Source organism: Anarrhichthys ocellatus, unplaced genomic scaffold, assembly GCF_004355925.1.
Source record: "Anarrhichthys ocellatus isolate YVR2014 unplaced genomic scaffold, GSC_Weel_1.0 scaffold93, whole genome shotgun sequence".
Classification (NCBI taxonomy): domain Eukaryota; kingdom Metazoa; phylum Chordata; class Actinopteri; order Perciformes; family Anarhichadidae; genus Anarrhichthys; species Anarrhichthys ocellatus.
In genome coordinates, this window is record NW_022280123.1 from 1,080,339 (window position 1) to 1,091,871 (window position 11,533).

At 40.4% G+C, this 11,533-nt stretch overlaps 1 protein-coding gene across 2 annotated transcripts; it reads left to right on the forward strand.

Annotated features, from left to right (window-relative positions):
- The first annotated feature begins 1,698 nt into the window (after positions 1-1,698).
- Positions 1,699-11,533, forward strand: LOC116398940 (probable E3 ubiquitin-protein ligase HERC3). Of its 2 annotated transcripts, none has more exons than XM_031875709.1 (23): positions 1,699-1,995; positions 2,256-2,379; positions 2,510-2,586; positions 3,006-3,227; positions 3,389-3,480; positions 5,166-5,296; positions 5,473-5,597; positions 5,693-5,766; positions 5,851-5,972; positions 6,154-6,213; positions 6,416-6,521; positions 6,649-6,847; positions 7,309-7,457; positions 7,561-7,677; positions 7,844-7,942; positions 8,132-8,335; positions 8,461-8,610; positions 8,727-8,893; positions 9,018-9,084; positions 9,201-9,271; positions 10,292-10,475; positions 10,622-10,730; positions 10,897-11,533. In XM_031875709.1, the coding sequence occupies exons 1-23, from the start codon at positions 1,767-1,769 to the stop codon at positions 11,112-11,114; spliced, it is 3,096 nt and encodes a 1,031-aa protein (XP_031731569.1). In that variant the 5' UTR covers positions 1,699-1,766; the 3' UTR covers positions 11,115-11,533. The 2 variants fall into 2 exon arrangements, with proteins under 2 accessions (XP_031731569.1, XP_031731570.1); XM_031875710.1 differs by having other exon boundaries at positions 5,854-5,972.

Consider the following 11,533-nt stretch of genomic DNA (forward strand, 5'->3'; position numbering starts at 1 on the left):
TGTTTCAGACCGTTTATAGATTGGTTCAATCAGGAAGGGTGTGATTTTGCTCTGTAGTTTTGCTTGCATTCAGTATATGATAACACAAGAGACAGAATTTCAGGGTCATAGTGAAATTTGACAACACAAATATGAACTTTTCTCAAATAAAGAGAGAAATAATTTTCCTGCTTGTAAAGGAAAGACGGATAAACTAGCTTTCATATCCGCGTCACTCCCAAATCCTAGTTCTTAAAGGGACCGCACACAATGGATGGAGAATGGACCTGACAGTGTCAACTTTATATCGTTAAGTATGATGATGGATTGTAATTTGAAGGGGGAGAAAACATACAAACCAGAACGCACGCACATATGTAGCATGTTAGAGTTATAAATAACTTGTCCATGTGAGAAACAATAGTTTAATTTAATGACATCACCAAAATAAAAAATATAATAATAAAAATAATGCCAAATTATTTGGGGGGGCTGAAGAACATTTTAGGGGACTTCAGCCCCCTAAAATAGGCCTAACGACGCCCCTGGTTGGCACTATCTTTGGAAGTATGTTTGTGCAAACAGTAAATAAACCTGAAGGATTTTACATGGGATAGCTTAGTGGCATTACTGTCATGACAACAGAGCCAGCTATAAAGTCACAATTCAGGGTAAATCTACTCAGACTCATCACAAGTCTCAACACTACAGCCTGAAACATTCACCCAAATACTTTAAGAAGCCTTAATTAAATAAATAAATTGATATATAATGAATCATTACATACAAATAATTGAATGTTTGCACCAATTGTCCGTTTATTCACGTTCAACTGTGGGAAAGGAAGAAATATGACTTGATGACAGTTATATATTATGTTCATTATTTATAACATTTGTTTGTTTCTTTAGCTCTCCATAAATTGATCGCTGGCGCAAACACGTTTGAAAACGCGCAACTTTTACTTTGAAGGCGAGCTGTCTCAGTTTCCGACTCTCGACTTCCTTGACTCAATTGTCATTATTAAAGTTGTGTATTGTAACAAGCTGATGTTTTGGTGCTGAATTGCATTGCACGTGTTCATTCAACGCGACAATAACTCAGACAAAGCGTTAACCGCGTTTAGGCAGCATCGCCTGTCAAACAACAAACTCACATGTAGCAGAAAACATTTACATCAACACAAGTAGACCAATGACATAATGCTCCAAAACTGACATTGTTCATTATACAACGTGAACAATGGAAAATGAATCATACTTAGTGCACGGACCCGTCAGGTCTGTTTATTCTATTTTTTTTAATTTAGTTAAGACAATCATTTCAATCATGACACGTGTTGTCTTTCACAATAAACAGGCATCTTAAGTGCATCAGGTTGATATTAAAGTTATCCAGTTAATTCAACTTCTGCATATGAAACGAAGACGATCGTCACTTCCTTTTCACCAACATACCAACATGTACTACATTCAACCGTATGCACTTACAATTCTACTGCAGTGGCACACAAAAAAAAGGCCATTAAAAGTCATAAATAACCGATTAAATATGACGGTATACGACAAATACCAGCTCAAACAGACATTCGCTGTTTCACCTTTGTTTTTGTCTTCATTTAAAGGTAACAAATCACGTGACTCGTAGTGTCAGCTCGCGTTTCGTTTCACGCAGTTTGTTCACCATGTTTAGGTTTTGTTTTCCGCCGCTTGCGCCACAGTTTTGTGTCCGCTGTAAGTTTCGATTCAGAGTCCCGTGAAGCAGACGTTGGTCGACACTGCGACAGCATGTTTTCATGGGGAGAGGACGGTCACCGGGGCTTTCGGCTAAAGGGAGGCGTGAATAGCGACAGCGGGCCGCCAACGGACGTCGGGGGTCATCGTTTAAACCTCGGTTATCACATCGCCGATCTCTCCGCGGGCCGCAGCGCGCTGGCTTTCGTCAAAACAAACGGAAATGCGTTCGTTATTCGCAGGAGCGAAAGCAAAGACGGGAGAAGAGTCAGAGGGAAGCAGAGTGAGCATCATGTTGTTACTGCCGGTGTTTATTTATTTAAAATTATAATGGTGTATTCATTTATTTTTTTTAATCTAACTCTTACTTTGCAAACACGTGGAAATGTTTTCTCATTTTGCAGTAAAAACAAAAAAATGTGTATATTTATTTATAAAAAAGAAATCAACCTTTTACTTTGCAAACTCATGCAATTGTTTTTCATTTTGCTGTAATGATGATGACGTACAACCATCTCTTTACACCTGCTGTGTTCTGTTTAGAGTTTGTGAAGTGTAAAGAGAAGATTCAGGCCGTGGGTTGTCATGATGATGATGATGTGGTCACACTGCTGTCCGAGGGGGGAAAAGTTCTCTGTGTGGACATGACCAGTGCTTACAATCTAAAGTAAGGAGAAGCAAGGGTTTTGGTGTTAATGAATATGAAAGAAAATGTGTAAAATGGGGCAAAAATTGTCTTATAACATCTCTGATTCATGGTGATGTCTGTTTTTTTTTTCCATCTCCTGTCCTCTCAGGCCCCTGGAAGCTTTGTGCAACATACAGGTGTCTCAGGTTGCTTGTGGGAGCCAGCACTCAGTGGCCCTCACCAAAGGTACAGTGAAGTGTACAGTAAACTGCTACTAATGTACAAGCTGAATACATAGTACTTCTGGTATCCAGCCATGCAAGGTATGGTTTTATGTGACACGGCTCTGAGCTTTCTGCCTCCACCCCAAAAAAACGGAAACAATTCTCTGTGTTGAATTCTTACCAGAATTAAATGAGTATTGTTTTTGGAAAGAGATGCCGCTATATTATGCTTGTGTGTGTGATTCTCTTTTTCCAATTTAAAAAGGAAACTTTTTTGACGTTTAAAATGTGTTTTTGTGTGTGATTTGGGCGGACGGACCCTTTTAAGAGTTTAATCATAAGTTAATAAGTAACGAGTTCCTCATTACTACCACGGGAGTAGCTCGTTGGCGCTGTACAGTCTTAAGAAAAGAAATACAAATCTTGGTGATTTCTCCACAGGTGGTCAGGTGTATACATGGGGCCGGGACTCCAGGGGCCAGCTGGGTCAGGGGAGGAGCGAGCCCGGCGCCGGCTCCCCCCAACACATCCGATCTCTGTCAGCACTCCCCCTGGTCCAGGTGGCTGCAGGGGGAGAGCAGAGCTTCGGCCTCTCGGTCTCCGGAGGCGTGTTCGGCTGGGGCGGAAACGACCGCGGGCAGCTCGGGCTGGGAGACACAACAGGTACTGCAGCAACAAGTTAGATTTCTATCTGCTTCACTTGAATTTGAATTCACCTCGTCTATTTTTAACATTCCTTTAAGGATGAATTTCACAAGCGATAACAATCTCATGTACACAATTTCCACGACATGCAAACTTGAATGTTAATTTCTGTTCTGTAGACAGACACGCGCCAACTCCTGTTCATTGTCTGAACATGAAGACAACTATTCACATTTCCTGCGGAAAGGACCACACTGCCATTCTGACAAAGGTTGGACTTCTACTCTTTCCCCACTCGTTCCTTAGTTACTTCTCACAATTTTAAATGTGTCGTATTGTAAGATGTTGTATCCGTAGACTGTATGTAAGAAGTAAACGTAGTCAGTGTGACATCACCCATTGGTTTGTTGACTGTCGATTTGAAGCCTTGAAGCATTTTGACTGTAGCCATCTTGTTTTTGTTTTTTTGCTGTTGCCATCTTGGTCTTTGGTCGGTTTTTGCGACCAAAATTGACACGAGAGGGTGGAGCAAAGTACAACCCAATGCTGAACAAAAACATTTTTATGCGACCGAAATGTTGCATTTAACTTTGATGAACTGAAAACACACTGTAAAGGGTTACATTTCTAAACACGGACAACTACCAGACCGGACAGTAGCGACTGGTAGCGACCTGTCAATCGCATGGTAGCCCCGCCCTAAAGCATTCTCTTTTCTTCATGGTCTATTTGACTCTAAATGGACCATCATTTCCTAAATGAACATCATGCTGTACTGAAGAAGACTTGAAACTAGAGATTGAGACCATAAACTCATGTTTACAATGTTTACTGAGGTAATAAATCAAGAGAGAAGTAGAGTCATTTTCTCATAGACTTCTATACAATCAGACTTGTTTTTGCAACCAGAGGAGTCGCCCCCTGCTGGCCATTAGAGAGAATGCAAGTTTAAGACACTTCTGCATTGCACTTCTCCGCCTGGTTGTAACCACTAACCGCACACATTTTATTGCTGGAAAAAGAAAATTTTTTCCCTGGGCAACAGACATAAGTACAATAATTCTAATTTAACTCTCCACATAAAACCCATATACACATGGAATGATGGAATAGGTTTTAAACGTTTCTGTGAACCCAAGGATGCATTATTTTAAAGGCCCTTGTGGTGAAAATATTAGTGTGTAATGTAAAATACCAAATTTTTGCAACAATGTAGGAAGTCAACTGGTCTCAACTCTTTTCAGCGCTCCAAAAAAAAATGCTTTTAGCCAGTTCCCAGTGCAATTTATTGACATAACTACATCATCTAGCGCTTGAGCAAGACTTTAACTGCGACAATGTAGCCGGACACCTTTGGCTTTTGACGCTCTAATGCAGCAGTAGATTGTCAAACCTTCCTTTTCCTGATCAGAATATGTATTTTTGTGTCCACAAGTCTTGACATCAATTTTACATATATAATATTTTCGGTACATTGACATGCGCACACGTAACAGATTGTTTGGCTAATCCGGGGGCCTGCCAACATATTGTAACCATTTAACTTGATATGGCGAAAGTGTTCGCAAACAGATACATACATATCAAACATATCAATATCCATATAGAGATGTTTCCCTAAAAACAGCAACCTGCTTCAGCCAAAAACAATGCTAATGAGAGCACTGAACCAACACAGTAACTTTACAGAAACCCTCCAAAAAATGATTCGGAAGACTTTAAAATGCTCCACAGAGCTGAGAGGAAATGCAGACTTGTATTTTCATGGATCCATGGTTATTATAAAATATTTATTATTACAGCTTAAATTTAAAATATTATAGATTTTTCTCTGGGTTTTATAGAAAAAAAAAAAAATATATATTACATTTCGTAACTTATAGAGAAAATAAGCCATACACTGACTTCTTAGATTTTCACAGACATAACCATGGTTTTGTGTGGTTGCTTCCTCAGAATGGTGCAGTGTTCACATTTGGCTCTGGTCAATATGGACAGCTCGGGCACAACTCATTCGGCGATGAACTACGACCTCGGCTTGTTGCAGAGCTCTGGGGGGCACAGGTCACCGAGATTGCTTGTGGACGGTACAGCAAATCACCTTTTCTATTGCAATTATTCTGAGAATTTCACTTTGTCAAAGATTACAAGACCTGCGTTAAGCTGCTCCAATGAAAACTATACTTAAAAATGTAGCCAATCAAAGTATATTCACACCTGTGACAACGTTAAAATGTTGGTAATATATATAACACCTACTCAGGCATCACACATTAGCGTTGACGGACTCAAAGAGGGTCTACTCCTTCGGGTGTGGAGAGCAGGGGCAGCTGGGACACGGAAAAGACAGTCATCCGTCCGTGGTGCTACCGGTTCAACTGCCACAGGGTGACTACCTTTCTAAAATAACTGAATGAAATAATGTTGAATGCAAGGAATGGTGTCACGGAAGGGATTACACTTTAATTCTGTTTTTATTCCAGACACGGATGATGCTCGAATTAGAAACATCTTCGCAGGAGGAAACTGTTCATTTGCAACGTGCGCGTCTATTGAGGTAACTACTTAAATACGTACAGCACAGACCGTGATGGTCGGCATCATAATGATGTGAAACATCAACTCAACCCTATTTATTTAGCAGGACGTTGGCGAGGAGGCGAACGCCGGCGGCGTCAACAACAAAACACAGCATTGTCTCGATGACATGATTGACAAATGGACCTCCGAATGTGATTCAAAGCAATGGAAAAAGATCAAACGGTAAGTAAATTGCATCGGCGATATATTTTCAATATGTTTCTACTTTGTCGAGCGATCGGATGTTTTATGATTCATTTAAGTCATGACTTAAATTAATCACGACTTAAATTAATCATTTGGTTCCAAAGCTTTTAACACAGTTCTCTTAGTGCAACGGACTGAAAATGTTAAATCTTCACAGGGAAATCTGCAGAACGTTCTCCTCTGCATCCTGTCTGAATACAAGCTTCCTTGAGCAAAGGTGAACACAGTATCGCTGTGCATTACACTTCTTCACACGTGATAAATGTCAATGACGTTGGTGACCTCTTGTTTGCGCCATCATCAGCTCGAACTTTCAGTTTGTCCAATATTGGTTTATGACCGAACACCACTGTGCCTGAGTAGCCTATGTGCCTATGTTGTGAGCTTATCTTTTTCATTTTTTTTCTTTATGTTTTTAGCAAAGACAAACATTTCCAGACTTCACCAAGGTACTCGGGCTTGAACTTGTCAGTTGCACGACTCGCTTTTGAGAAACTGGTGAAGAAGGACAAGGTTTTTGCCGAGGTATGTAACTACAATGTGTGTAATATGCACGAACGGTTTCAAAGTTAGTTAGTAATTACTCTCAAAACACGTTCATAATATGTCTGCTAACTTGTCTGAGGCATTTAATTTTTTTTTACCAAATCAGGTCGAGGCTGCTGTCCTGCTCTTGCTTCCTTCCCTTGAGAAGAAGCCATTGGGGGTGGAGGGGCTGAGGATCTATCTGCTTCTCAATGAGCTCCTGCATGTGATCCAGAGCCACGAACAGCGTCGAACGAGCACAACTCTCGCTGAGGCGGTTGCTGCTGCCGTCCTAAACTTGTCAGCTGACAGTCTCCAGGTCATAGGTACTGTTGCCACCGCACATGTCACATCAGCAAAATTCTGTTCATGATAACACATTAAAGTTAAAATCCTTGAGTTTCCATTCAATTTGTTTGGCATCAGCCATTCCCGTGCTGGATTCAGACCACCTAGTGTATGTTCTGTTTGTTTTTCTGATGAGAGGAAAAAAAAGGAAAGCCTGTTAATTCCACCTGAATACATATATTTTGTCTCATTTATGAAATAGTTGATGCGTATATGTTTTCAATAACACATGCATGAAACTAAGTTGTGATTTATCAAACGTATATCTCTTTGAAATGGCTGGTTCACCGATTCAAGATAATACAAGGTGATGTAGAAATGGCAGTAAAAATGGTCAACGTTGCTTTAACACTGCTTTAAGATAAAGCTTTGACATCTGCTCAGCTGTTAAATGCTCACTGCCGTTAATGTCTGCAAATCTCCATGTTGTCTTCCTCAGGGGACTGGTGGTCCTCACTGCCGCCCTCCACCATGGTTGAACATGTTAATGTGTGGAAGCAGGCCCTCTCAGTGATCCTGTCCTTAAAGCCTGTTTCTCTCAACTCTGGAGTCAGAAACCTGCTGCTAGTCCTCCAGTACATGTACAACGTTAGTATCACTTATCGGCCGTGTTTTCTATGAACGTCACAGCATAATCCTATACACTTTTTTATTTGCTAAACTGTTCCCCTAATAAACACTTGTTTAAAAGGTCAACAGCAGGACTGCAGAACCTAAAAGGATGCCAGAAACCGACTTCTGTTTGTTGATTGACAAAAACTTTCTCATTATGGATCTGCAGCTTTGGATTTTACGGTCACAACTCAAGGTAAACAGAACACATGGTTAAATAGTTTGTGAAGTAAAGCCATGATGCTGTCCCTCCTTCTGTCTCCCTTTGTTTCTGTCACTTTTCAGACATTCAGAAAAAAAACATGTATTTTTACACACATTTGATGATCTGTGATCTTGCCCACCCCCTCCCTTTTTTCCAGTATATGGATGCTGAGCCTCTTATCCTGTGTAGCTTTCCAATTCTGATGGATCTGGGGTCAAAGAAATTTGTTTTTGACCTGAATGCTAGGTACACCAAGGTAACTGAAGCCTTAAACATGCCTAATGAGAACTAGCTTTTACACGCAATACCGTCAGGGTCAGGAAATCTGTTGTGTGTGCCATTGCAGTATGATAAAATACATGTTCTCTGTGTGAGAAACACCGAGGTTAGCTGACAGTCACACAACAAAAATGGTATAATAATGAAATCTTGAACTGTATTCCAGGTGAAAGAAATGAATTGCATGATTTACTGGAAACCATTTTGGGAATGGCAATGGGCTCTGCCACTGCCTCAAGACCTGCTCTTTGAACTAGACCTGAGGCGAGCATCGGTTTTGGAAGACACCTTTAAACAACTTGCTGCTGTTTCTGCTGCTGCTGATCCCACTGATCCCGCTGATCCCAATGAATACAAGTTACCACTTGCGGTAAACATGTAGTTTTGATCTGATAGCCACAAGTCCCACTTTGAATCTTGCATTGTTGTATAGGTACTCTTGTATAAGTTACTGTATCAGGAGGAAAACTTAGTTTGTGCCATTTTGTCCTCCAGGTTTATTTTGATGAAAACTTCACAAACGTAGATGATCAGTATCTCTACAGAAAAGACTTTTTTCACGAAGTGTTTCATGAGATGATGTCAGCTGAATCTGGGATGTTCATGTTCAACGACTCCAAAACACTGGCATGGTTCCCCTCCACGGTAAGACTTTACATCTTCATACAGGAAAAACAAATATTCAATTCAGATCTTAAATTATTATCATCCTATTTTGTTTCTAGTTTTCTGATATAAGTTTTGTCTTCCATCAACACCAGGCAACAGAGGAGGACCAGAGATACTTCCAGTTTGGGGTTCTGTGCGGATTGGCTTTGTACAACCAGTACATCATACACTTACCCTTCCCGCTGGCTCTGTTCAAAAAGCTGCTGGGTGTAAAGCCCTCATTGGGGGACATGATCGAATTCAGCCCATGCGTTGGAGAGTAAGAGGAAATTAATATATATTTTAATCACAAATGTTTGGTTACAGTTGCTGACGTCTGGTCAAAACATACTGAAAACCCTTTTTTGATATCTTATGTATGATCTCTTTTATTTTGCTTCTAGGAGTCTGCTGAACATCCTGGAAGTCTATGAAGATGATGTCATAAAAAACCTCTACATGGACTTTGTAGTATGTGTTTTACAGAGAGTCAATAACATATGTCATTCCTCCTCTTTCTCAAATCTATCATCATTTCTCAAAGCAGTGACATCACTATCTTCTTCTTTCTGATAACTGATCAACAGATCAACTGGGATGGCACAGAGGTTGACCTTGATCCTAAAAATCCAGAGAAGCCACTGACGGGGGAAAATAAGTAAGGACCATGCATTTTTGTGACTTTCTTGAGTGCTTCGTTATTTGACAATAATTGAAGGAAAACACTCAATCAGCATTAATAGATGAGTACACATCAAAAGTTTCTGGCAGAGGCTGTTTTTAACACACCAGATGGTTTGTTACACAGAACCATCTGATAAACAGTTAATGGAAACTGTTTGGAAAAGGGCAGGCACTTTCAAAATAACAGTAGCAGGTGATTTAATGAACCATCATCGGCCAACTTCAACCAATCAGCAGAATATCCTCAAAGCAATTCTTTAGGGCAACCAAACTGCTATTATCAGTAGAGTTGACATGAGGATATAACTGTGTATCATCTGCATAGAAATGAAAAGATTTATAAGATCTACTAATTATGTGAACAAGAAGAGGCATGTTAAAGAGAAAATAATGAGGCCCAGAGTCAATTCTTGAGGTAATAATAATAATAATAATAATATATCAATTTTCTATAGCGCTTTTCAAGATACCCAAAGACGCTTTACATGGCCGAGACAAACAAAACAAAAAAAAAAAGAATGAAAAAATAATGACTGGAGAAGCTGTGCTGAATGGGTCATGTAAAGGAGGGTATGATGCAGGGGTTAGCAGGTGAAGGCGAGTTTGAAGAGGTGAGTTTTGGGCTTGTTTGAATGTTGATAGGGAGGGAGCCTCACGGATGTGGATGGGGAGGGCGTTCCAGAGGGGAGGTGCAGCAGCTGAGATGGTCTTCAGAGTGTTTGCACCGGCGGACCTGAGGCAACGGGTTGGGGCGTGGAGGGGGAGGAGGTCTGAAAGGTAGGGAGGGGCCAGGTTGTTTAGGGCTTTGTAGGTGGTGAGTAGTATTTTGAAGTCTGTACGAGTCTATATGAGGTATACCACAAGTAAGTTTTGTGGACGAGGAAATGAAGCTACCAATGAAGCTTCCGCAGGAAAATACAGAGAGATAGGATTTCGATTACACACTCGCTGCTCCGACCTTTTTGTTGAAATGAAACTTTAATCTGCTAAACAGGAAGGAGTTTGTGGATGCCTATGTGACTCATGCCTTCAATACATCAGTGGAGGGCGTGTTTCAGGAGTTCAAGCGAGGCTTCTTCCAGGTGTGTGATCAGGATTTGGTGAAGCTGTTCCGACCAAAGGAGCTGCAGGAAGTGCTGGTGGGCAAAGACTTCCATGACTGGGCAAAGCTGAAACAGGTTCAGTCTAAAACAAGAGCTCTTTGCATTCTAGTTTTCTCTGCAACTGATTTATTGCATCCTCATCCTTGCATCGCGCTTGATTTGAATACTAAAAATGATCTTTAACAGAAGTAATTGTAACAAGCCTGTTTCACTGTAATTAGAACACAGGTTATGAGGGGGTGTACAATACCACACCACCACACCCCACCATACAGATGTTTTGGGAGGTTTTTGATGAACTAACTGAGGATCAGAAGAAAGCTTTCCTTTGTAAGTATTGTCCCTGATTTTGACATTTAAAAACAATTCCAATTTATTATCAATTTATTTCACTAGACCTGCTATATACTGTACGTGCAAAGCTTAACACTTAGGATGTCACAAAAATAAATGAAAAGGCAAGAAACTCACTGATTACCACATTCCCCTCCACTAGGGTTCGTGACTGGCTTCGAAAGGGTGCCCATTCTTGGCATGGAAACGATCAAGATGACAGTCCAAGTTAAAGGAGTTGGGGACCTCTCTTATGACAAGTACTACCCTCAGACACATACATGTTCCTCAATCCTGGAGCTGCCCTTATACTCAACCAAGGAGATCATGCAAACCAAGCTTACTGAGGCCCTGAGCAACAATAGAAGAATCTACAAGTGATGGAGGGTCTGCGCTGTGACTGTATCTGTACTGAACAGAGGACTTAACATTGTAATAGAGCACTTTGTAAATGGCTGAACAAGGAGCAGCCTTTGTAGCTACTGCTAATATGTGTATTAGCAAACGTGAAGGGTTTTATATTCTTTATAATGAAGATGTGTTGTGGATGTACATTAAAAAATGCTTGATTCATAGTGAAAACATGGATATAGATAGTGTATATGTATAAACTGTATCTGTTGCAGGGGAATCTTAAGTGACTTTTGTGTCTCATCTCCTCAGGCAATAAAGACTGTGATAGAGTTTTTTATTTTGGGGCCAAGTTGCACAAAAAGTATTCCAGTATTCCAGTATTTAAACAATTTTTTCTTCCAGTTCACTTATTATTTTCAGCAATTAAACTGTGTACTGTTATACCA

What these genes read in the sequence shown, in the direction of transcription:
- LOC116398940 (XM_031875709.1), top strand. Translation starts at nt 1,767, where the DNA reads ATGTTTTCATGGGGAGAGGACGGTCACCGGGGCTTTCGGCTAAAGGGA. An exon ending in CTCAGTGGCCCTCACCAAAG is followed by an intron (nt 2,587 to 3,005) that starts GTACAGTGAAGT and finishes ATTTCTCCACAG; the next exon opens with GTGGTCAGGTGTATACATGG. An exon ending in TCCTCCAGTACATGTACAAC is followed by an intron (nt 7,458 to 7,560) that starts GTTAGTATCACT and finishes CTTGTTTAAAAG; the next exon opens with GTCAACAGCAGGACTGCAGA.